The sequence below is a fragment of the Canis aureus genome, chromosome 16 (genome assembly GCF_053574225.1).
Source record: "Canis aureus isolate CA01 chromosome 16, VMU_Caureus_v.1.0, whole genome shotgun sequence".
Classification (NCBI taxonomy): domain Eukaryota; kingdom Metazoa; phylum Chordata; class Mammalia; order Carnivora; family Canidae; genus Canis; species Canis aureus.
In genome coordinates this window covers 47,463,575-47,491,033 of record NC_135626.1, presented here as the reverse complement: position 1 = coordinate 47,491,033, position 27,459 = coordinate 47,463,575, and the positions used below count along the sequence as shown (strand labels likewise).

General features: G+C 43.5%; 1 protein-coding gene across 1 annotated transcript in view; it reads right to left on the bottom strand.

The window, feature by feature from the left end:
- Positions 1 to 27,459, bottom strand: part of PITPNC1 (phosphatidylinositol transfer protein cytoplasmic 1) — a 255,931-nt gene that overhangs the window by 119,451 nt on the left and 109,021 nt on the right. Inside the window, exons 2-3 of the mRNA XM_077853735.1 lie at positions 14,063 to 14,140; positions 4,607 to 4,755 (exon numbers count right to left, since the gene is read on the bottom strand). Of these exons, the coding sequence (XP_077709861.1) occupies positions 4,607 to 4,755; positions 14,063 to 14,140 (227 nt within the window). The remainder of the gene's footprint in view (positions 1 to 4,606; positions 4,756 to 14,062; positions 14,141 to 27,459) is intronic.

Here is a 27,459-nt window from a genome sequence, read left to right as displayed (position 1 = left end):
TTTTTTAACATTTTATTTATTCATGAGAAACACAGAGAGAGAGAGAAAGTCAGAGACACAGGCAGAGGGAGATGCAGGCTCCATGCAGGGAGCGCGATGTGGGACTCCATCCTGGGTCTCCAGGATCACACCCTGGGCTGAAGGTGGCGCTAAACCACTGAGCCACCCGGGCTGCTGAGGTGCCCCACTTCTGTCCAGGGTTTAAGAAAATGTCCCCCACCAGGACACCTGGCTGGCTCAGTCGTTGGAGCATGTAATTCTTGGTCACAAAGTTGCAAATTCGAGCCCCATGTCGGGTGTGGGGCCTACTTAAAAAAGATAAACTAATGTTTTATATTTTTCTCCAAAAAGATGTTTTATATATTGTAGATTTATTATGGAGTAACTTTGAATTTCTTTGCCTATCCTTTTTTACTATAATGGAATTTTTAAAAATTATATTTTCCATTTATTGTTCCTGCTGTATAATAATAATGATGATTTTGTACATGGATTTTTTCCTCCCAGCAATCTTGCTGAATCCTCATATTGATGTTAACAGTCTTGTTGAGTCATGATTTATTATTATTATTATTATTATTATTATTATTATTATTATTATACTCAGGGGTATTTGATCTGCAAATGATCTGTCAATAGGCTTTTCACATCTGTATTCTTCACTGAACTTGGTCTAGAAGTTTCCTTTTTGCACTATTATTGTCAGTTTTACTGCCAAGGTCCATGTGGTAGACCCTGCCAGTTACCTTCCCAGGAGTCTCCATTTATCTCCTCCCTTTCTTAGAATCACATTATAGCTCTTAGACATCTCTCTTTCTCTTTTTAAAGATTTTATTTTTAAGTAATCTCTACACCCAATGTGGGGCTCAAACTCATAACCTCAGATCAAGAGTCCTATGCTCTACCCACCCAGCCAGCCTGGATCCCCTCCTGTTTTCATCAGGGAGGAAAATCTTACATCTCAATTAGCCAGAACTAGGTCACATGGTCATCCATTGCTGCAAAGGTGGCTGGGAAAGTAACATAACAAACACAATAACACAATATTTAGAGATTGTTACATTTCTATATAATGAGGAAGTTGATTTGCTGTTGTCTGTTTCTTATTGTAATGCTTTGTAACCAGCAAACAGCATCTACAGGATATTGATTTTCTGGTATTGAGATTGATTCCTAGCCTAGTGTGTAGTCAGTTTTTGCACACTTTCATGTGTGTATGAAAATCATGTTAGTTCTAGGGTCTATTAATGTCCACTAGACCAAAGTTCTAATTCTGCTGTTTACATCTGCTCTGTGTTTGCTAGATTAATTTGATGATTTGCTCTAACCATTTACTAAACAGTTATGTTAAAATCTCCCATTATAACTTTAGGCTACCTATGATTTTGTCAGTGTTGCCCTATATTTGTTGAGCTAGGTTCAGGTTTAGCATTTAACTCATATACCTTTATTGTGACCACCATATTTTGATTTATCTTACCATCAAATCTCTGTTTTCTGTTGACCATGCTTTTTATAAGCTTTTCTCTGTTCTTCCACATTCTATTGGATTGATCACATTTTCTCTTGGAAGTTATGTACTGCTTTACTATTTTTTTAGAGGTTATCTTTACACTTTGCATATGCACACGTGTCTTAAAGGTTTTTTTTGTTTGTTTGTTTTGTTTTGTTTTTTTAATTTTTTATTTATTTATGATAGTCACAGAAAGAGAGAGAGAGGCAGAGACACAGGCAGAGGGAGAAGCAGGCCTCATGCACCTGGAGCCCAATGTGGGATTCGATCCCGGGTCTCCAGGATCGCGCCCTGGGCCAAAGGCAGGCGCCAAACCGCTGCGCCACCCAGGGATCCCTAAAGGTTTTTTTAATTAATCAACATTTCTCTCCTCCTCTTACACAATATTAGCAATTTAAAATGCTTTTACTGTAATTACTACCCTCTCCTCTTCTGCTATTCTTGTCCATTATTTAAATTCCACACATAGGGGCGCCTGGGTGGCTCATTTGGCTAGGCATCTGCCATTGGCTCAGGTCAGGATCTCAGGGTTCTGGAATCCAGCCCCGCATCGGGCTCCCTGCTCACCAAAGAGTCTGCTTCTCCCTCTCCCTCTGCCCCTCCCTGTACTCGTGTTCTCTGTGTCAAATAAATAAATAAAATGTTTAAATAAATAAATAAAAATAAATTCCACAAATATACTCCCAATTATTCATTATTAGTATTTTAAAAACATCCTATGCTCATGCAGATTTGCCTATATGTTTATCAATTTCTTTTAAAAAAAAAGATTTTATTTATTTATTTGAGAGAGAGAGAGAGAGAGAGAGCGAGCATGAGTGGGGGAGGGGTGTCTGAGGGAGAGGGAGAAGCTGACCCTCCGCTGAGCAGGGAGCCCAACTTAGGGCTCAATCACAACCTGAGCCAAAGGCAGATGCTTAACCTACTGAGCCCCCCACGCACCCTTCACTTTCTTTGTTTCTTACTACCTCTAGATTCTCCTCTCCTCTTTCTTGGGTTCCGTTTCCTTTTACTTCAGTACAATCTTTAGTAGTTCTGTCAACACGTGCCTCTGAGTGGTACTCTCTCTCAGTACTCAATTACCAAGAATGATTTTTGTGCATGACTCTCAGCTCCAACTCCCCATTTGTAGGAACCCAAAGCCTCATTTCCTGTCCCTTTACGGGCATGACATCCCCCTACATGTCAGTTCTGACATATCCCAGCTTCCTGAGCATTAGCTCATCTGCTTTCCACTCTGGCTTGCATTTCCTCTTTATTTCTCGTACCTGAGGATTTCCCTTTCTTTGTTTTGAGCTCAGCTTTATATTGTTATATTTCATCCTGTGTTTGTCATAGGAGATGGGGGGGAGGGTCCACATTAATCTTTTTAGTTTCTATTACTGGAAGTCCAGATATTCTATTTATAACAAATTTCCCTCTTACTAATGTTTATTATTCTCCTTTAAAATAAACATCATATATTTTGATAGAGAAAACAGACATGACAGAGACAGCTGGACACTTCTTGCTCTGCTTCAGGAAAAGATATAAAGTTTTCTCAAAATTTTTTTGAATTTGGTACATAGGGAACATTCCCTAAGCAATAATTTGGGAAAAGGCAATCATCTGCCAAAAAATGGAATTTCCCATAGGTCTCTATCTATTTTCTTACATGGCCCTCACTTCTGTTTGCTCGACCGAGGTGACTCCCGCTCAATATTTGATTTTCACCCTCCACACTAAGAATGCCAAAGCAGCATATTGAGAATCTAGTCTATGTAAGGAAGTCATCCTCAGGCCAGTCCCAGAGCTCAGCAACTCTTGCAAATCAGCAGCTGGCTGGAGGCTGAACTGGCTCCAAATCCTGGGAATTCACAGCTCCTAATAGATGAACAAGATCAATCTCATTTGCATTTCATCGTGACTCAGGAATTCCCCGATACCGCATCCCTGGGTAGATTAAAACAAGCCAGTTCAATAGCCCAAGGACCTTCACTGTCAGGATAATGCCCTAGAGATTTCCAGACATCCTAGTGACAGGATCCAAATGCTCCCCCATCAAGAGGGAACAGTCCACTTCAGCCTGCTGGAAGGTGGAGGCCATGAGAATATGGTGGAATCCTAACACAGCTCCTTTCAGAAGTGTCTCATGGTCAAGACACAGAGAATGAGTAAATATTCATGAGTGTCAGTGTCAGTGAATAAACAAAGGCACTGTCCAATTATTATGTTCAAAATGCGTTCTGAATAATCACATATGGGCCAATAGGAGAAGCCATAGGTGAGGGTAAAGAGTATTCAAAAAAATGAAAGCAAAGACCGAACCAGTCATACACTGGTTCACTAGAGCAGACAGATAATTTCAATAAAATGTATTTCATGTGACTATACAAATGTCCTGACCCGGATGAGAAGAATGGAAGAAAATGGGCTGGAAAGGGGTCGAGGGCAGGGAGAAGGTCAGACAAGCCCCAGTAGTCAACTGTGCCATTAATGGTAAGAAAACAGCAAGAGAGTAAAGAATACACTCTGCAAAGCTGATGAGTGTTGGTTTATAATCCTTGATTCTTTACGCTTCCAAAGGAGCAATGGCAACCTCTACCTTGGGAAGGATGGGTCCACTTGAGAAATGGAAACCCCCTCAGCATTGCATATCACTTTGATCACAGGTGACCATTTATTGTGCCCTTTGCAAACACCTGAGCAATCGCTTGGCAGTACGTGGAAGGTGGACCAAGTCAAGATCCCGATGGCACACCACCATCTTTGGCACCCTTCTACAACTTACAGGCAAAGCCATCTCTTTCCCACTGCTAACACTGACCCAAGGGGAGAAGACCAGATTTCATCTTAACATGTCATCCAAGGGATGGGAAGGTAAGAGGAAAGGTCCCCTTAATGAAAATGCAATTGAGGACGATTTTGCAGAAGGCAGGGGATTCTGGTTTTGGAAGCAACTAGACTGGTGGATGGAAAGGGCAGATGTAATAACTTTCCAAGTCACCTTTTTAACCCAGACACAGCACCCCCATCAGCCGTAAGGGTAGGGCTGGAAGGCTCCTGTGTGGTGGGAGAGCCCAAAGGTGGGAGAGTCCAGCTGCCATGACTTACCTGTTGAGATACACTCGCTTCTCGGTGAACTGCCCATTGCCATGGTGAGGATCCTCAAAGGGTTCATTCTGGACGACCTCCACCCCTTCTCCTCGGTCGCTCTGTTCGTGGCTGTGCTTGCTGATCATGTACAGCTGCCCGATTTTGTACTACAAAACACACAGTGACAGAGAGGTCAGCCTCACTGCTTGACGTTGACAACACCCCCCCTTCAGCAGGCGCAGCGATCAACTACAGTCAACACTTTCTGCCAGAAAAGAAGGCAGACACATGGGCCTGGTGTTATTTTTCCTCCGGAGCGAAGAGAAGAACCAGTTGTGAGTCGAGTGTAGAACACGGCGTGTTCCCGTGAACAGTTTGCATCGCCAGGGTGATGCTTGCCGGGGTGGCTGGCAGACTCAGGTCTAGCAGCCCCCCAACCCACGGGCAGTGGCAAGAAGCCCTGGAGTCACCCATTCCACTCTGGCCCTACGGGGTTAAATGGTGCTAACGCCCTATTTTGTTTGCCAACAAACAGGCCAGGATGTGTTATTTCTATCCCTTTTCTGCCTAATTAACTGCACTGCTGGGCACAAGAGGATTAGATGTCACCTATCTTTTCCGTCACCTATGTCAAACCATTCAACTCTCTGTCCCCTGGAACAGCAGTTCTAAAGGGTGGCTGGACATCAGTAAAACCTGGAAGCTTTAACAAACTCCAGATGTACTTTCTCCAGTACAGAAAGCTGTACTCCACAGGCTGATCCACAATGTGGAAAGTCTACTGCATCCTTAACATCCGTCCTGTGCGATTCCACCCACAGTGTAGAGCCTCCCAGACTGAGGTTCCAGAAGCCACAGGTACTTACAGGAAGATGACAATATGGAGCAACATGCAATGTGAACATTCTCTGCCCTGGCTGCATTTTTGTGTTATTCTACTTTCCTTCCTGCCTCTCTGAAAACTTCAGGGCCAAAAGGCATATCTTCCCCCAGTGATCTTTCAAAGTGGGCAAAACTCATTTGGTGGAGAAAATAGGGAGACAGAGAGAGAGGAAGGAGGGAGTAAAATGATTTTTGCAAGAGGGATATCTGCTCAGGGCCAGGAGGCAGGATGATGCCACCCTTCTGTGGCCCCTCCTGCTGATTGGGTGGGAAGGAACACACACATTGTGTCCCATCATCCAGGCCCCTGCAATGGGGAAAAGAAGCCTGAGTCTGCAACAAAATAATGATGGGTTGTTCTGGGTTGTTCCCCAAAGAGCCCAGGCCAGCACAGATGTAGATCTCCTGTCTGTCCACAAGAGAGAGAAATAGATTTTATTTTATTTTATTTTATTTTATTTTTATTTTTATTTGAGAGAGAGAGAGAGAGAAATAGATTTTAAATTGAGGGGGCAGGTGAAATGGACAAATGAACAGTGTCATCAGTTCTAAGACCGAGAGGACACATACCTCCAAAGGTCCCTCTTTCATTGTGAGGCAGGTGCAGAGAGGGGACTTAAAGAACATCAGAAAACCTCTAGTCTGAGGGCAGCCCGAAGGGCCAAACCCAGTGACCATGACATAACCAACATAAAAGACAGCAGCAGGCTGGTTTTCTCGAAGGGCAGTACTACCTGTGCCACAGCCCTCCCGAGAATGATCCGCACTTAGAATGTTTCTAACACGAGTGTGTGTGTGTGTGCACGCGCGCACACACGTGTACACATGCATGCACTCACTATGCACATTTTGGGGAAGAAGGAGTGCTGAGGATAAGAGGAGGAAAGGGAGAGAGAGAAATCAAAGATAAAATCTATCTTTGAATGTATTTTCAATCAGCAGCTTGACCTGCTTCCCCCTAGTATGTCTGGCTCCTACTTTTGCTCGTAAAGACTAACTGGAACTCTTTCAAGAAGGAAGACAGTGGGGCGCCTGGGCTGCTCAGTTGGTTAAGCATCCGACTCTTGGTTTCGGCTCAGGTCATGGTTGTGGGGTCTGAGATCAAACCCCATGTCGGGCTCTGGGCTGAGCATGGAGCCTGCTTGAGATTCTCTCTCTCTCTCTCTCTCTACCTCTTCCCCCACTCTCTGTCTCTCAAAATAAATACATAAAATCTTAAAAGAAAAAGAAAGAGGGATCCCTGGGTGGCGCAGCGGTTTAGCGCCTGCCTTTGGCCCAGGGCGCGATCCTGGAGATCCGGGATCGAATCCCACGTCAGGCTCCTGGTGCATGGAGCCTGCTTCTCCCTCTGCCTGTGTCTCTGCCTCTCTCTCTCTCTCTCTGTGTGACTATCATAAATAAATAAAAATTTAAAAAAATTTTTTTTAATTTAAAAAAAAAGAAAAGAAAAAGAAAGAAGAAAGAAAACAGTAAGAAAAAGTTTACAGATTGGGGATTCTTGAGATACACCCTGAGCTCACACTCCACCTTATGCAGATGGGCACACACACCTCTAACAGGAAGGATGCTCAGCTACCCACAGGGTGGAGACTTCACTGGCAATTGCTTTGTCCTTGTTGTTCAAAAAATAAATGTTTGACTAGGATGGAATATCATTTAGTCACAAAAAAAGGAATGAAGTACTAATATTGATACTGCTTAATGGGTGTTATGGGTTGACTTCTGTTTCCCCAAAGTCCTACATTGAAAGCCCAGTAATTCAGAATGTGACCTTGTCTGGAGACAGTCTTTACAAAAGTCATCAAGTTAAAATGAAGTCCTTAGGGTGCGCACTAATTCAATAGGACCAGTGTCCTTACACACAGGGGCAAGGTGGACACACAGACACACCTGGAAGGAAGACAACATGAAGAGGCGCAAAGAGAAGACATCCATCTATAAGCAAAGGACTCACTGGAATAGCTCCTTCCCTTCCAGCCTTCAGGTAGAACCAACTCAGCCTGCTGACGCCCTATCCTGGACTCCCAGCATCCACAACCACGAGGCTATAAAATTCTGGTTGTTTGGGGTGCCTGGGTGGCTCAGTCAGTTAAGCGTCTGCCTTCACCTCAGGTCATGATCCCGGGGTCCTGGGATGGAGCCCCACATTTGGCTCCTTGCTCAGCAGATTGCCTGCTTCTACCACTACCCCTGCATGTTCTCTTTCTCTCTCAAATAAGTAAATAAAATATATATATTTTTAAAGTAATCCTGAGGCACCTGGGTGGCTCAGCGGTTGGGCATCTGCCTTCGGATCAGGGCATGACCCCAGGATCCGGGATCGAGTCCACATTGGGCTCCTTACGGGGAGCCTGCTTCTCCCTCTGCCTATGTCTCTGCCTCTCTCTCTGTGCCTCTCATAAATAAATAAATAAATAAGTAAATAAGTAAATAAATAAATAAATAAATCTTTTTGAAAAAATAGGTAAAAATAAAATAGGAATCCTGATTTTAAGAATAAAATAAAATAAAATTCTGGTTGTTCAATCACCCAGGCTGTGGTGCTTTGTTATGGGCAATCCTAGCAAACAAATACAATGGGCACAGGGTTCCCTTTTGAGGTGATGAAAGCGTTTTGCTTCTGGATAGAGGTGGTGGTTGCACAACACTGTGGATGTACTGGGTGCCACTGACCTGACCTTAACATGATGAATTTTATGTGCTGTTTCACCTCAGTTTTTTTTTTTTTTTTTTTTTTTTAAGTGTTGGCTCTGCTTCTGAAGCAGAAACCCCTAAAACCAAAATCCCATCAAGGGCTTAAGGGGCGGGGGGGGGGTGGGTTGGCAGAAGGGAGAGGCCTACCGCTATAGCGTCTTTAGGAGCTCCAGCCTGCTCACGTATGAAAGATGTATGACATCAAGGACAATGCATGACACAGAAGGGCCATTAGCCAGACGCGAGTCAGCCCCGGCTCAAGTGCTTCCTGCTCTGTAGAGAAGGGAACGAACCGAGGCAGCCGACAGCTGATTCACCAGCGGCCAGGGAAGGGCCCGGCCGCTCAGCCTCATTGATCATTCCAACGGCTCCTGAAGGAGCCAGTGTGGGGCAGACGCCAGCCTTAGCTCACTAGGATAACGTCAGTCTGGGGGCGACCAACAGACAGTGGATGCAGTAACGTAGGTGACATTACAGGGGGACACTCAAGGCGATGGTCAAGGGCCCAGCGGCCGTCACTTCTTTCCCTCCCCAGCAGGTCAGGCCTGCTCTGCTGGTTGTGGCCATCTGAGCTGGGCAGGCCAGAAGCAGAGGTTCTGTTCTTGTTTTTAAACCACAAATTAACTCACAGACACATGCATTAAGCAGTCCCTCGGTGACAGGGTAGAGGGCAAGACAGACAGGCCTTGAACCATCTATCTCCAAATCACCAGAGATAATCCTCAAAACGGTGGATCCCAGACCATTCCCGCCCTTTTATATCCAGACCCTGGGGGGAGAGAGAAGGAAGTTGGGGACCTGGCTCGAACGTACGCTAAATGCTGAGAGCCACTGGAGCAAATTCAGTGAAGGTATTCATCTACAATTGCTCGGAAGCATGTGGTACCAAAGTCACAATGTTCCATCTTTTGGGGGCCTGTCTTTTCTTTCCGCTTTCATACTCTTTTCTTTGCAAAGCTCTATCTCTAGTTTAGTGAAAACACCACATTTCTCATCACCTTCTCCAAAAAAAACTTGCATGTCAAAGGAAGGCTGCAAAATGCAAAGATTCAGAAGGCCTCTTTGTATCTACTCTGATCATTTACTTTGAGGCCACAGAACTGATAACAGATCTGATGACTTCACACTCACAGTGACTTGCAAATGAGGACCGAGCCTAAGACATAAGCGACTTTCTTCAGACCATGTGTGGCTGCTTGGGTGGCAGAGGTGGGATTTGCACACCACGGGTCTGTTCTGTTTCTTCTCTACCCAACTTCAGCCCTTATTTCTCTTACAGGTGAATGGCTTTCACAACTCTGGGCCTCACTCTATGATTTTGAAAAAGGGAAGAGTTGAGAGCCACTGTCTCTGAACTTTGCTATTTCAGAAGCTGAATAACTGAAGTCTGAGATCATGTGAAAGATCAAAGTTGTTTAAACTGTGCCCACATATGGAATAGGGGAGCAATTATGCTCTAACTTTGTAAAATCTATTGTTATAATTCCAGAGTTTGGGTAATCATCATTACAGGCAATCACGATTAGAGACAGCTCTGCGCTGCAGGGCTGAGCCTCCATGTGAGCCGTCATCAGAACAGCTACCCCAAATAATTATCTCCATAGTCAAAAAACATCATGGGGATTTAGATCTTTCCCACATGCACACAGTGCCGCATGTTTGATAGAGCTGCAAAATTTGAGGGAAGGCAAAGTTGCATAAATGTGCCTGGGGAAGCTGAATATTTTTATCAGTGGATACTATTGCAAACTATGACTGGGCACAATCAAGTTACTCAATACAGTTCAATCTTGGGGTGTCTGGGTGGGGCAGTCAGTGAAGCGTCCAACTCTTGATTCTGGGTCAGGTTGTGATCTCAAGGTTGTGAGATCCAAGCCCTGCATGGGGCTCTGTGCTCAGTAGGGAGTCCACTTGAGATTCTCTCTCCCTCTGCCCCTCCCCCCATTTTCTCTCTCTCAAACAAATAAATCAATCTAAAAAAAAAAAAATACAGTTCATCCTCAAACCTTGATTTTAGAAAGGGTGACCCTAAGCCAAAACTCTGAGTATATAGTTTATTAATTGAGCACTTCCAAAAACTGTACATCACACTTGCCACAAGTATTGGACTCAAAGATTTAGGCACAAGAGAACCCCAAACTATGACTGTTTTTCACTTAATTAACCCATCCCAAGTGCTGAGCTTCAGAGATCTCTGTGAGGCCAGGCTCTCATATTTCCCCACCCTAAAGAACCAAGAGGAGCTGTCATCGTCCTTCCAATCAATCCCTGTGTCATCCCTTCCTGTTCCTTTTCTCTGCCTCCATTGGTCCCAATACCATTTCTAAACATCAAGATGTCAAAAGTGGAGACTGCTTTGTAATAAACATTACCAACTCTGGATGGAATTATTCCCCAAACACCATTCAGGACATCGAAAGGCCCAGCCCATGAATCAAAATGTACATCTACTTTTGCTTTTACCATCAAAACAGTTGGATGCCACATAAACTAATAAGCATGAAGAGACATCTGTCCATCTGACTTAACACAGTATCATGTATTTTTCCATCTGTGAAATGGGCATGATTCCTGCCTGTCTCTCTCTGACTGTGTGGACAGAGGAGCAAGCAGAGGGTGATAGAAATTTGCGGTTCTTCAGAGTTTCCCACATTATTCACACCCACTATTCATGTTTTTGTCAAAACTCTTCCAGCTTTCTCCGCTCTCAATACATGGACCTCAAAGCACAATGAAGCAATTGCCTCATGATGCGCAAAATGCCCACTGAAAAGAGAGTCTGAAGCGTTTTATCTTCAGGTCCATTACAGTCTTCATGCCAAGTGGTGCCAAAATTGTAATTACACACAGGGAAGGAGATACAATGAGTCTAGCTTTTAACAACCTCCTCTCAGAAAGCTAGGCACTAGATCTGGCTGTTTTCCGAAACCCATAGCACAGCTAGGCACCAGGACTAATGTTGGCAAACTATGTGTGTTGGTGCTTGCTTGCTTGCTTGCTTGCTTGGGGCGTGGGTGGGGGCGTGGGGGTGGGGGGGCGGCTTGTTTTTTACAGAAAGTTTTAATGGAACACAGCTCTGCCCATTCATTCTGTGGCTATTTTCACCATACAGTGGCAGAGTGGAATACTTTCAACAGAGACTGTATGGCCTGCAAGGTAGAAATATTAACTATCTGACCCTTTACAGAAAAAAATGTGCTGCCTCCTGTTCCAGTTCACTGGTCCTTAGTCCAGTCTGGGCCGGCCTTAGCTGTTCACCTAGACCTATGCTGTCTGGCATGATAGCCACCTGGCTAGTAGGCATTTGACCCGTGGCCTGTGTTAAGGAGGGGCTGAATTTTAAATTTTCCTTCATTTTAATTAATTAATTTTATTTTTTTTCAATTTTTTATTTATTTATGATAGTCACAGAGAGAGAGAGGCAGAGACATCGGCAGAGGGAGAAGCAGGCTCCATGCACCGGGAGCCCAACGTGGGATTTGATCCCGGGTCTCCAGGATCACGCCCCGGGCCAAAGGCAGGCGCCAAACCGCTGTGCCACCCAGGGATCCCTTAATTAATTTAAATAGTAAAACTGACACTTGATTCAGCCATGAGGACACTTTTACATACAGTTGAAACATCTTGGGTATATGAATCTACTTTTTCAACTGGAAGTTTTTATGAAATCTAAATTCAGATCAGATGCCTCTGATGAAAATTTAGCATCTGACTTGGGATGGCTGGAAGTGTAAAATGCACACTAGATTTTGAAGACTTAGTAACAACAACAGCAAAACATGTTTTTACACATAATTTGTATGTTGATTACATATTGAAATGATAGTGTTTTAGATATACCAGGAGACTGAAATCTATTCTTAAAATTAACTTCACCTGTGGGTTGCTTGGGTGGCTCCATCAGTAAACATCTGCCTTCAGCTCAGGTCATCATTTTAGGGTCCTGGGATCAAGCCCTGCTTCTAGTTCCCTGATCAGTGGGGAGTCTGCTTCTCCCTCTGCCCCTCCTCCTGCTCATGCCCCTCCTTTTCTATTTCTCTCTCTCTCTCAAATGAATAAATAAAATCTTTAAAATAATAACTTCATCTGATTCTTCTTACTTTAATGTGGCTATTAGAAAATTTCAAATAACTTCTGTGGCTTGCACTTGTGCCTCACATATTTCTGCTGGACGGTGCTGGTCTAGACCCTAATCTACCCAAAGGGCACTGAGAGCCAGGCCATTATGCCACACCAAGACTTCTGAGGCTGGCTGGTCAGGCAAGGGTTTCCATGTGTCTCCAAGCTAACGAGATGGAGCACTGACAATTAGGGATACATTTGGAGAAGCTTTCCTTTTCTGAGGACTGGCGATTACCTGGGCTCTAGAGAGGTGATAATTGCTCACAGTGTGCTATGGTGGAAGGCACTGAGGTTTTAAAATCGAAAGCCTGGAGCCGACGTCCTGATGCCGCCTTTGATTAGTTGCGTAACCTTAGACAATTTATTTATCTGAGCCACAGTTTCTGATCATTAAAATGGGACTAATAAAAATACCTCAAAGGACATGGTGAGAATCAAGTGAGAAACAACTTACAAATTAAAACGCTTTGTAAAATGTAAAACTGTACACAAATTGCCGTAGCCATGGCTCCTTCTGTTGGGCAACAGAGCTGACTGGGTCTTGAGCTCTGTTTCACTCATTTCCCTGTTATGCTAATTTCTGTAAGGGACATGAGAACAAGCTATTGCCACACACCTGTGTGACGAACATTGGACTATCTGCCCAAGATTATCTTTTCCTTCTGTAAAAATTTTAGTAGATGGTAGTCAGATTGAACGCGTCCTAAATGTACAAAAGCCTGAGAACTTCCATGTACACGAGGTACCTAGAGTAATCCAGTTGACGGAGATAGAAAGTAGAATGGTGGTTGCCAGGGGGAATGGGAAGTTAGTGTGTAACGGGATGATGAAAATGTTCTGGAGATAGTTAGTGGTGATGATTGCACAATACTGTGAATGCACTCAATGCCACTGAATTGTACACTTACAAATGGTTGAGATGGTCAATTTTATGCAATGTCTATTTCATCTTGATTATCTTTCTTTATGTTTCTATTTAAATTCCAGTATAGTTAACACACAGTGTAATTTTAGTCTCAGGTGTACAATATAGTGATTCAACTCTTCCATACAATACCCAGTGTGCTCATCACAACACATGCACTTCTTCATCCCCATCATCCGGTTTAGCCAACCCCTCACTCTCATCACAATTCTTTAAAAAAGCCTGGCAAACTGTCATCCTTCCCTGGGCCTGGTTTACTTGCTTTGTACCTCAAGGTAGCCCTCTATCAGTGATTCTATTTTTATCATTATGAAAACAAAACAAAACACTTTTTTCATTATGAAAAAAATTTTTTAAAGGACAGGGACTTTTACATTTGATGGATCTTTGGTTTGGAAACTAACTTGAAGGTGTTCAGCTGAGCCAACAGGAGAACTATAAAGGACTTCCCTAAGAGATACTATTGGATGAGTGCCCTGATTCCTGCTATGCCAGTTAGTTGTCTGGCTCATGGTGCCCTAAAGTTAAAGGTCTTTATTAATATTAGCATTCCGGAGCATTTACAATGCTGTGGCTCCCAGGTAACATGGTTTTGACTATGACATCCTGCAAAGATCGTAACAGAAGGGAAAGAATGATTAGCTGAATACAAAGGTGTGCTTGCTGATCCCACCACCCTCAACACGAGTCAACAAAAAACACTAGCTCCTTGTTGAACATAACCATCACATTTCACAGCCTCACCCCCACCCCCCTCCTTCACTAGTCAGCCTGGCGTTCTGGCTCAGGGCAACTCATGGGAAGACGGATTCGAACTCCTTTTCTTTTGGGAAGGTGGTGTGTGCTTTTACTTCCAGGGCTGGATCTGCTTTGGGTTCTGCAAGGACACGACTTCGTCTTTCTGGCTCTCCGATTCCATGTCCAGATTTCTCCATGTAGACAAGGAGGTTTCAAAAAAAAAAAAAAAAAGTGTAAGGTTCTCGGGTGTTTCGTCAGATCTCTCCCTGCCAGGTCAATAAACCACGAAAACCAATATCCGATCCCACAAAGAAAATACAAACCGGCAGCTCATATTTCCAAGATATCAGTGTATCATCACATATTTATCTTTTCTCTTGGATTTTTATAAGCAGCCCTCTGAGGTGTCTTGTTTACGTAATACCTGTGTCATTATGCCAGGGTGCAGGAATGAAAAAGCTGATAAAAAAGATTTAAGAAGGAGCTGGATTATGGACATTTAATTCAAAAAAAAAAATTCCCCTTTTGTGACAAACTCATATAAATAGCATCATACACTGATGCTTCACCTAAGTTTTGGACTGAACTCAACAGAAATAAAGCAATTTCATGCTCAGGATAGGCTTCGTGCTGGTGCAAGCCTAACTCCCGGCCCCTGGCTGCCACAGCACTGCAAATTGTTCCCAGGACACTCGGTGTCATCTAACCTGCCCTAGGACAAGGAGGTAACGACATTCTTTATAGTGTAGGAAACATAAGAATGCACATTCGATCTGTTCCTTCCCACACTGGCTTGTCCTTGGGTTGACATTTTCATCCCAATAATTCATTTGATGACAATATTGAATCGCCAAAATGATAAGATGCGGCATATATCCGCTATGTTATAAGCTTCGGCTAGAGCAGGAGGTGTCAGCCCCTTGGGTTTATAAATGAGAAGCTGCACGAATGAGCCATCATCGAGTGCCAGGAAGACCCATTAAGAGAGCAAAGACAGGAAATGCTAGAACTCAACTCAAGACCAAGGCAGAACACAAAATTTCTCCATCCAGTGGTTGTGGGGACAGTCTTGGTTCTGGGGAGAGCCTTGTCCGTTCTGGTTTGCACGTTCAACAAGCCTTTAGTGTGTGCCAGACCCAGCAGACACTGGAAGCAGAGCTAATGAACAGGCCAGACCTGGTCCCTGGCGAAGAGGAGGGTTTCCAGAGGAGCTTCTCCATGAAGATGTAAGACTACAAGATGCAAGAAGCCAAAGCCTCTGTCAGAGCCATCAAACCATTTGCTGAGAAATGTGAAACCGACCACAACTCCAGTAAATGGAGAGGTTTGGTGACAGGTCTGACCTTTAGAAAGCAATCAAGGCACTTGTGTTTACTATAGAACATAAACCCACAGCCAAGCACGAGACCAAAAAGGGGGGAAAAGCAGAGATAGAGCTTCCCCAGAAAATGCACCATCTCCTTGCCACACCCTCATCAGTGCCCGGCTCCTTAACCTTGGCCTCCTAATAACCGAAGAGGTCTTCAGGACAGAGGTCTATCTACTCTGCAGACGGCAGGGCTTTCCAGAAAGAGGGTCTTTCCTGTTTGTGAAGCCTATTATTGCACCTCCCAATCTTTTAGGAAAATGACCATTAGTATCCATGGAAGCTGTAGTATTGGCTAAAAGTAGAAATATATTTGCAAGAATAATAGCAATTAGAGTCTTTGAGACCTTTTGAGAACAGAAGGGCAACTGAATGCAAAGAGAAGCACTTGCTGCTTCAACTACAATTGAACAATGGGAGTTCTCACTGTTTTGAAAAGAGTTATTCAAGCCACTTCATGCCTAGAATAACATTTGAAGGTCACTGAACTCCTTTGCTCGCTTAAGTGCTAGATGGCTCAGCGAACTATCTAGCAATGCTAAGAGTCAGGACCAGGTTCTATCTGGGGATCTAAGTTTGGAAAGTTCCATTATCTTTCTTCACTTCACTTTGGAGGGGAGGCTCCAGGTTTCACACACATGGTACCTGTAGCCTAGAGCCAGTGGTTGTAGGGCATGTGGCTGGTTGTAGGGAAGACACCATTCTTTTACAGCAACAGCAGCTTCGGAGTGTTTTGTCCTTGGTAAAAAGCAGCAGATAATTGATTGAGAAAAGCAAGTGGTTGTCAACTCCTGCTCTCCTGAGACAGTTAATGAAGATAGGCAAAACAGAGTGAATTGGCTACAATGTCAGGAATTACTACATTAATAGATCTATCTTCTGAGCTCCTCTCTTTCCTTCCAGACTCATTCTAATGACCTGGAGAGATATTTTATCAACTGGTACTTTAAAGGCCAAGTGGTCGTGGTCCTGTCTTCCCAGTGTCTACAGTTGGCAGCCCTACCAATTCTCTGTGTATCCCCTAAGGGAGGACAGGAACAGGTGCCCAAGGCAACGTCATGATGAAATAGATTTTATCACATTTCCAAAAGGTTGGGAGAAAAGAGAATGTAGCAGACAAAATGAGAACAGGAAGAGCTGCTCTTCATAGATTTTTTTATTTTATTATTATTTTTTTTACTATGGTAAAATATGCATAAGAAGATTGACCATTTTAACTAGTTTTAAATGTACAATTCAATGGTGTTAAGTGTATTTACAATGCTGTTTGACTCTGACCACAACCCATTCCCAAACTTTTTCATCATCTCAAAAAGAAACTCCGTACCCATTAGACAACAGCAACTTCTAATTCTTCCCAACATTTCCTGCCCCAGCCAATGACCACTAATCTCCTCTCTGCCTCGATGGATTTGGCTATTCTAGGTATGGAATATACGTGGAGTCCCACAATATGTGTGTGTCCTTTTGTGTCTGGCTTGCTTCACTTGGCAAAATGTCCTCAAGGCTCATCTCCGTCATGGCATGTGTCAGAATGCCCTTCCTTTTTAAGACTTAGTAATAGTCTGTTGTGTGGATATACTATGTTTTATTTATCCATTCATCCGCTTAGAGATATTTGGGTTGCTTCCACCCTTTGACTATTATTGTTAGTAGTGCTATTACAAACATTGGTGTACAAGGAACTATTTGAGTCTCCACTTTCAATTCTTTTAAGTTTATACCTAGAAGTGGAATTCTCCTACCAACTCTAGGTTCTTTCTTGAATCTCACACTATTGTAAAGCCCATTTTAGGTGGTGCTTGGGCATTTCAAACTCTTTTTCCAAGTAAGTACCAAACAACCCTGGGAGAGATTTCAATCCTATAAAATGTCAATCAGTAGACCCTTTTGGTGAAACAAAGATGGACTGAGATAGTGATTATTTGGGTGGTGGAGGGTGTCTTTTGGAAATGCCCTGACAACAAATGTAAGATAAACTCAATGCAATAAACTCTTTTAAGTCAAAGAGGCCCCAACACAGTCACAAATTCTTGTCACTCTTTGTAAGCACACCACAAAGAGGCAGCCATGAGTTATTATTACCTTAGGGAACCTGGTGGTGGGCATGACCTGAAAAGGTACTTCCATTTCTGTGATAGGAGCTATATTCAGTATTATTTTGATGGCCTAGCCAGGAATGTAGTTAATTCTAGAATCACAATGAAGAAGGCAGCAAACCGTTCTGAGAATTGACTTAGAACCACACACGTTATGATTTACATGCAAAGGTTTGGGATGAAAAAGCCATTCTTGGTAATTTGCATTTTTCATTTTTTCCTTGCGAACTAAATCACTTCTTATTCTATTTTAGGTGACAACTACTCTTGAAAAAGTAATCCTGGAAATAACTTTAAACTATATGGATCTTCTCATACCTTTTTTTGGGTGGGGGGGAAGAGTACATAATTTGGTAGGTATATCCACAAGGTTGTACAACCATCACCACTATCTAGTTCCAGAACATTCTCATCATCCCCAAAAGAAAGTAGACCCATTAGCATTCACTACCCACTCTCCCTCCTCCCAGCCCCTATCAACCCATAACATATGCTCTGTATCTATGGACACTTTATATAGATGGAATTATTCAATATGTGGCCTTCTGTGACTGACTTCTTTCACTTAGAATCATGTTTTTAAGATTCATCCATGTTGTAGCATGTATCAATATTTTCTTCCGGGATCCCTGGGTGGCGCAGCGGTTTGGCGCCTGCCTTTGGCCCAGGGCGCGATCCTGGAGACCCGGGATCAAATCCCACGTCAGGCTCCCGGTGCATGGAGCCTGCTTCTCCCTCTGCCTGTGTCTCTGCCTCCCTCTCTCTCTCTGTCTCTCATGAATAAATAAATAAAATATTAAAAAAAAAAATTTTTCTTCCTTTTTTTTAACGAAATAATGTTCCATTGTATGGACATACCACATTTTATTCATTCATTTCTCAGCTGATGGACATTTGGGTTGTTTCCACTTTTGGGCTAGTATGAATAATGCTTCTATGTTTATAGAACATAGAACATGTTTATACATGTTTATACATGCTTCTATGTTTATAGAACATGTTTATACATGTACAAGTCTTTGTGTGGACATATGCTTTCAGTTCTTGGTTAGATACCTAAGGGTGGAATTACTAGGTCACATGGTAACTCTGTGTTTAACCTTTTGAGTAGCTGTCACACTGTTTTCCATGGCAACTGCATGCACCATTTTACAACCCTACCCATAAGGTGTCATACTTACTTTTGATAGTTTTCAGTTACTTGTAGAAGCAAGAAAGTCAAACAAGTGACTTCAAAAGCTAAGAGTAAGCTATGCGCCAAGTATGGCCTTGTTTGCTTCTATCATCATATTTTACACTTGGGCACATCCAATCAACAAATATCATGGGCAACTATCCAGCCACATGGCATCTTTTCATTACTCTGCAGGGACAACAAAGAGCTAAATTTGACACAACAGACAATTAGAAGCTAAAGGGGCAACATCCGAACATACTAATTATTTAACGACACAGACCAAAAGTATGCAAAGACTGAGGGATGGAGCAGTGAGGGTTTTTGGTTGTTCAGGAGGGCATCACATGGAAAATAGGGCTTGACCTGTGTGAAGATGGCACTCGCTTGGCAAGAAGGAAGGCGGATGTCACAGCCTACAAACAAATCCTAGATATTTTTCTTGCTTACAGCAAAATGTCACTATTTTCCAGGACCCTTGACGATACCCCACAGAAATATTAAGAAAAGCTGCATAGGTTCTAACTTCTCTAGGCCAGCATGGTTCTAAAGTGCTTATACAGGGTACCTGGGTGGCTCAGTGGTTCAGCGTCTGCCTTCGGCTCAGGTCATGATCCCAGGATCCCAGGGTCAATCCCTCATTAAGCTCTCTACGGAGAACCTGCTTCTCCCTCTGCCTATGTCTCTGCCTCTCTTTGTGTCCTCATGAACAAATAAATAAAATCGTTTTTAAAAAATAATAAAAATAAAGAGTTTATACTTCTTTAATCCTCATAACAACCCTTGGAGGTAGGTAACTATTTTTTTTAAGATTTTATTTTTAAGTAATGTCTACACCAAACGTAGGGCTCGAATTCACACCCCGAGATCAAGAGTCACGAGCTCCTCCGACTGAGCCAGCTGGGCGCCCCAAGGCAGGTAAGTATTTTTAGCCCTATTTTACAAATAAGCAAACTCGTGCACAGACAGGCTGCACAACTTGCCCAAAGTCACCCAGGAGGAAATAGTAGGGCTGGGATTTGAACCCAGGCAGTCTGGCTGCAGGATCCACTCTCCCCTGTCTCTGGCATAATCTCCTTGGCCACTTGTTTGACATCCAAATAAAAGGCTATTTTTTTATAAGGCTGGGGAAAGCACACTGGTAAGTTAAGTGACTTTCCTCACTCCCATGCTGCTGAGAGGTTCATATTGATGTTGGGAGGAGTTTTTAAAAGAAGTGGGGGAGACTGCAGTGCCAAAGGAGAGAAGAGGTCATGGGGGAAGTTACCAGTGGGTCAAAATTAGAAGCCAGGAGCCCAACGCTCTCGGCCCTGCTCCTGGAAACTCTCCCTCCTAAACAAATCGTGACACACAGTAATTAAGGGAAGCATACCCACTCACAGAAGTCCCCAAGATTTTAAAGTAAAAATTAAAATTAATGAGTCCATCTAATTTGGACTCACAAAATGCGTGGGTGGGAGAAGTTCCTGCAACTGATGGCTGACGTGACAGTTATGTCATGAAAAGGAAAAGAAGCTCCCTGCCTTTGGATCTCAATGTTTCCAAATGTGATTCTAAATCTCAGCCTGAAACAATACTCAGGACAAGAGCTGAATATAGATATTCTGTGGGAGAAAATCCCCTCAGCTCACCCAGTCAACCTGACGTGTAGGAAAATGAAACGAAATATCTGCTTCTAGTTCATCCTTCTTGAAAGCTCACCCCATCAAGGCAGCGGGTTCCTCTCTAGCTCATATGCTCTTATCAATTGGAAATTAGGTTCCTGATGACATTGTGGAAGGCAAGAGTCCTATATTCAAAGGCTGCATTAAGCTATTGCAATGATCTGAATCGAAGTGTTCTGTGATACAATAAAGTGAGAAATACTATACACTACCCTTTTGCTCACTCCTCCAGAAGCAACGTAAAATCTCAACCCCACCTGTATAACCCCCTAATGATGTTCCCTATAGAATCGTCCACAAGGCAAATCCCAAACTCCTTGAAAAATCACGTCTTCTTTGGTTTTCCTTTCTCTTCTCTTGTACTCTGCCCTCCGCCCCATTCCCCGAGGAAGACATTTCCAGAACCGCTGACAACCCCCAGAGGAGGAAGGCCTTTCTTCCTTCCTCCTCTTGGGCAGATGGTATTTGCATACTGACATATTGTAAATCTAGTCACCCAGGTAACGGGCTCCAGTTAGCAACAGCGCAATGAAGGTCAGCCTGATTCCTTCTAAAATTAGAAGTCAGACCAATCTGATTTTTAACTGTTCAAGGTAGGATGCCCAGTTACATGGCAAATTCAATTCTTAAAGTGAATTTTCACTTGGGAGATTCAGCACTAGTTAATAAAGGCAAATTGGGGGCATTTCAACATGATAATAACATTGGTTTTGACATGTTGAATGAAGTTTTAGCCATAAGACTTTAGGTGTTTCTGTAAATAATCCTACTAAGACTCTAGTCTCTGTAAGTAAAGTCATCTTTGGCCTCATATCTCCCTTGACCTTCATAGTCAGTTGGTCATTAGGACTGCTGATTCTGTGCCACAATTCTGTGCCAGGCCATTCCAGTCCTTCCACAGTTGACTCCCCCTGCACCCCCCATGGTTCCCTCTCCCTGCATGATCCCTCCCCACCCCCAGCCAAAGTGAATGGCCTCACCAAGCCCCATCCTCACCAGCCTTTTTTGTCTTGGCCAACACACATCCCTCCTAACTGGGATTTGCTCCTTTCTTTTCTTTCCCTGACCATGGACAAGGTTCTTGGATAGGCTTCAAGGAATGCAATGAAGTGTGTACAATCCCCTCCACCACCATTAATTTCTCAAAAGGTCCATGTTCCCAAAAATGTTAGGAGCCACCAACTACCTCAGTACAGATGGTACATACACCAGCATTTCCCTCAAATGATTTTAAGAAATGATAGCCCATAGGATGTGCAATGGAAAGAGAAAAAGAGGTCTATAGTCAAAGAAGTGTAGGAAGCACTAAGCCAGAGTTAGGTGGGTGTTTTAATGAAGGCTTTCTCTTTACGTTATGACATGCGCCATGAATCAGTGATTTCACCGTGGAGCTCCCAGAGGACACTTCTTGGTGCCTCTCCAAGTTTCCACTAGGAAGGCTGAGCTTTACTTCCCCCTGACAACTACCAAGCCATGCCCTGCTTTGTGGTACTTCTTCCCCTACTGTTTTGAGCTATTCATGCTTTATTTTATATATATTTTTAAGGATTTTATTTATTTATTCATGAGAGAGACAGAGAGAGGCAGAGACACAGGCAGAGGGAGAAGCAGGAGCCTGATGCGCAACCGGATCCTAGGACCCTGGGACCATAACTTGAGCCAAAGGCAGACACCCAAGCACTGAGCCACCCAGGTGCCCCCTTATTCTATATTTTTAAACAGTTGTGGGAAATCGTATCATTGTACTTATCACATTGTGCTGTGCTTATTTTATATCATTTTCTTTCTCCCCTTTAGACAGGAAGCTGCTTGACAGTGGGGTCCACACCTTGACATCTTTGTATCCCCAGTGCCAAGCTGACTAGATCTTAGAAATGCAGTAATATTGAATAACTGAAAGATAACCAAACAACTGCTCACTGAGTAAACAAGCTCCTTTAGAATATAAACTACATTTTAAACTTTTTATATTCCCATGGCACCTAGAAAACAGTTTTTCACATGGCAAAAGAGTCAATACAATTTTTAAGAATGAAATCCATTAGAAAATACTGATCGGACACCCGTTATGCCTTGGATACCAGAGATGTTAATGTGGTAATGTACAATCAAGGAGTTTAGATTCTAGTAAGGGAAATAGACACGTAAACAAAAAATGACTTTAAAAGGAAGGGCAGGCTGCCTGGGAACACAGGGTGGGGTGTTTCATTCTGTCTGAGCTGGAAGGAAGCCAGGAGGGCTCAGTACTATGATGCTCAGATTGGATGGTGGGACCCACTGCCAGGGCCTCACATCCAGGTCCTCTACTGACCATGCTAGGCCACAGTTTTGGGGGGAAATTGGCCAAGAGCCAGCTCTGGTTGAGGCAGTACTCATGCCAACAAGGTGAAGCTCTGGCCTCAACCCCAATGTGGATCCCAAGCCCTGGTGAGTGGGACTCCACTGCCTGGAGCTAGCTGGTAGGCCCCTGCTGCCCAAGGAGAGCTGTACCAGAGCCTAGAGCCCAGCAGTATGTCTGCACTGTCCCCAAGTCCATAGCCAGAATCTGGCCCTTGTGTTGTTACTTTGAGACCAAAGGATGAGTCCAAAGAAGAGAACACAAGAAAGAAAGAATGGAAGTATTCTCTCTCCATCCTGAGAACTAGGGCATGGCTGGTCTCATTCGCCTACCTGGCCTTCCGGGCAGGGCAGCCTCAAAGCCTGAGAGTCCCAGAACTTACAGCCCTCAGTTTTTAGGGGGACCCTGGGGATCCCAATGGACAGTATGCCAAGGAAGACAGCAGATGCGCCAAGATACAAACCCAATAAACCTTCCTCTCTTGATCCATCCAAAAAGGTTCTCCTGCTCTTTGGGAAAGCAGTGAGGCAGGGAGTTGAATACCCCAATATCCAGGTCTGAGTATTTTTTTAAATGTCCAGTTTAAGACCAGAACCACTGGGGTAAAAGGAGGAAAGAGAGAGCTCGGGAGTGCCCCCTACGGACAGGCTGTTAGCACTGATCCATGCATGAGTCCTAGCTCCCAGGCCTTGGCAGGTGGGTTCAATGAATGAAGCCAAAGGCTAAAATCACATAATTCCTTGGCAAATTAAATCCATGGGCATATCCTTCACTTCTATATAGAAATATGTCTGCTTTAGTATTTTTATCTTGATACATGTGTACCAAGAAATATTCCTCTACCTTACGCAAAACAACAGGCATTGCGGTGACAGATTAACAACGATACTCAGCTTCAGGGCATGGAGAGGACAAAAAGCAGAGTGGGCTGGAAACCTGTCTACAGGAGACCGCAGTGACCCAGCTCTAGTGGATGCTTGTCAACATTTCCTATTTCTCGAGAAAAGTTAGAAATCTAGATTTTTATATTAATGTCCTAACTTTTTTTTTTTTTAAGATTTATTTATTTATTCATGAGACACAGACTTAGAGAGACAGGCAGAGACACGGGCAGAGGGAAGCAGGCTCCTTGCAGGGAGCCCGATGCGGAACCCAATCCTGGATCCCAGGATCACGACCTGAGCCGAAGGCAGGTGCCCAACCGCTGAGCCACCCAGGTGTCCCAATGTCCTAACTTCTTGACACTAACTTTAATTAAAGAAAAAAAACTCACCACACTCGGAATAAACACGAGAAATTGGTGAGCTACATTTAGCCATATAGTTTTAACCTCCAATTACAAGGATCCCGGCTACTATAAAGAGACAGAACAGAGGTGCATGATCAGAATCATGCTGCAAAGTGTTACATTCAGGGCCAAGCCACCTCATTAATGCTTGAGCCTTGGGACAGTTATGGGAATGGAGACGATATAAAAATACCATGAATGTTTTGAGTATAGCTCCATTTTCAACCCTCCCCCCCCCATATCCTTCACCATCTCAATATTGGTACTGGTCAGAAAGCATAAGTTAGAAAACAAAGGGCACAATTTATTATAGCAATAATAACAGTAATTAGTATTTCCTGAACATTTACATTATAAGAGGCAAGGACTAAGTGCTTTACATAAAAATTATCCCATTTAATCCTGAAGGCCAAATTACCATCTCAGTTTTCAAATGAGGAAATGGGGCGTGGGGGGGGGGGGGGGCGGGGGGGTGGTGTACACAGAGAAGTTAAGAAAAGTGTCCCTGGGTGGCGCAGCGGTTTGGCGCCTGCCTTTGGCCCAGGGCGCGATCCTGGAGATCCGGGATCGAATCCCACGTCGGGCTCCCGGTGCATGGAGCCTGCTTCTCCCTCTGCCTGTGTCTCTGCCTCTCTCTCTCTCACTGTGTGCCTATCATGAATAAATAAAAATTAAAAAAAAAAAAAAAAAGAAAAGAAAAGTGTCAAAGGTCACAGCATATGTGGAGCAGCTGGGAGTCAACCAGAGTCTTTCCCACCACAAGTCCTGGGCTGGACATCACCCTGCAGCTTTGAGGCAGGAAGTGGTTGTCGGCACAGGGGTCTGAAGGAGGGAATGGACTGAAACAAGGAATAAAAGTACATAATCAGTAGAAGCCTGGGCAGGGACCTAATGAAATAAAATGGCCTATGAACAATGAAAAACAAAAAACCTTCAACCTCAGGTAATCTGTGTCACCTCAGTTTTGCAACAAGAGAACAAGTAGAAAAAAAAATGTTAATACAAACTAAAACATCTTTCACCTATTAGATTAGTAAAGATTTATGTATGTTTTAAAGATTTGATTTATTTATTTGACCCACAGAGAGAGTGACAGCACAAGCAGGGGAAGTGGCAGAGGAAGAGAGAGAAGCAGACTCCCAGCTCAGCAGGGAGCCAGCTGGGGGGGGAGGGGCTCGATCCTGGGACCCCAGGATCATGACCTGAGCCTAAGGCAGACACTTTATTGACTGAGCCACCCAGGCTCCCCCAGATGAGTAAATATTTAAAAGGCTACCCAGTGTTGGTGAGATGGGGGAACAAACTCTCACCCACACTGTGGGGGAGAGCAAAGTGGTTAAACCCGTTAAGAAGAGGATTTGGCTATTAAAATTTAAGATGTTTATACCATAAGACCCAGCTACTCTGCCTAGGAATTTCTTCTGGAGAAAGTCTTCTGCAATTGCGCAAAGATTTATATGCTTAAGGTTATTCAGGGCTACTCTATACGCGGTAGCAAAAAGCTGGATAATCTCCAATTGTCTATCAGTGGGACCAGCTAGATAAATCAAGGTACATCCAAATAATGAAATACAATACAGCCATTAAATCATGAAAGATATCTCAACTTGCCAAAATGGAAAGATGCCCCAGATGCATAGTTAAGTGAAAAAAAAAAAAAAAAAAAAGTAAGCTGCCAAACAGTAGGAATAGTAGGAGTTTCAGTAAAGTGCACACATATGGAGGGAAAAAAAGTACACACGAGTGTGCTAGTATAGGAACAGGAGGGGAAAAAAACTAAAAGAATATAAATATGCCAATTTTTATTTGCAATTACCTAAGAGAGGGTTGCGGGAAATGTACTTCTATAAGGTGGGAAGTTTTTACAAGGATAATGTACTTTCCAAGTAAAGAAATAAATTGGCATGCTGAAATTTCAGGGCAGGATTCCAGCTCCCGGGGAGGAGGGTAGACAGATTAAGGAAGGGACCAGATTTACCACTTTATGGACATGGGCTGCCACATAGATTGTGTACTGCACCAGGGGTCCCTCTTGAGTTGTGCAGGCCTGGGGCATTAGATGGACTCCCAAAACAGAAGTTCAGAGAGGCAACCAAAGCCAAAGACTGGGCATCTAAACAGGCAGGAGGGCTGTTACCAGAGAGGGGCTGAGAGAGAAGAAGAGGATAAGCATGTCAATTTTGAACATTTAAGGATACAGGGGTCAGGGACAAGGCAGGGCCAGGGTGGTCCTGGAAGTGGGCAACCCTGGCCAAAGGAGCCTAAGGGTGGCTCGGATTCTCAGATCTACAGATATATTTTTAAAGATTTTATTTTTTTAAGATTTTATTGATTTGAGTTAGAGTGAGAGAGAAAAAGCAGGGGTGGGGAGTCAGGAGGACAGAGGGAGAGGGAGAAGCAGACTCTCCACTGAGCAAGGAGCTCAATCTCAAGACCCTGGGATCATGACCTGAGCCGAAGGCAGCCGCTTAACTGACTGAGTTACCCAGGTGCCCTTAAGATGCCCCTTAAGATTTTATTTTTAAGTAATCTCTAACATCTAATATGGGACTTGAATTCATAACCCGGAGATTAAGAGTTGTACGCTTTTCCAACTGAGCCAGCCAGGAACCCCTGCAAATGGGTTTAAGACATTAAACCTCCAAATGGACTGATCTTCTAAAGTACTTCCTGCTTCAGACCCAGATTGGTCTGGGTCCTGGGATTGGCAGAAGGAGAAAGAAATGCAGCGCCTGAAGCCGCCCGTCTCACTACCTCTTCTCACAGAATTCCTTGTGGTCAACCTTGAGTTTCAACCTATCTACACCGAAGATAGTGACCACAGCCTGGAAATTACCCAAAATAGGCGGACCCTCCTATCCCCCAAAATAATTTGCAAACCTCTGCATAAAGGGAACAGATTGTATACTTAGACTTGCAGAAGTAAATCTGTCTCCAATTTGAGTGAACTATGTTCCACAATTTCCTTTTCAGGCTAAAGCGTTTTAAATCTCCAAATACCCTCTCCCATAGAAATAACGTCATTAGGTCAGGCCAGAAACTAGCTGACCCATAATTCCCCTAAATAAAAGCCCAACCACCATTTCTAATAATGTTTCTTAAGGAAATGCAATGAGTTTCAACAGGGTATGAAGCAATAAGCACCTTAATTCCTCTCCTTTGCCCCCCGCCAAATATGAGAATGTTCCCCAAAGTGTTTCCTTTGACATCGAAATGACGTGAATATTGTTACTCTTTAAAACACTTTTTTTGAGAGGGGAAGGGGGATAGAGGGTTCCATAGTCAAATAAGTCTGGGAGAAACTAGTTCAAACCAAGTTGAACAGGCTTTATTATTTTTTAAGTTTTTTAATTATGGTAACATGTATGCAGCATTAAGATTTACCACTTGAATCATTTTTAAGCGTACCATTCAGTGGTATTAATTACTGTCACAATATTGTGCAAGTATAATCAAAGGTTTTTATCATCCTCTGTCCCCCATGAAACCCTAACTCCCCATTTCCCTTCCCCTAGCCCCTGGCAACCACCATTCTACTTTCTATCTCTATGACTTTGACTATTCTAGGGACTTTCTATCTC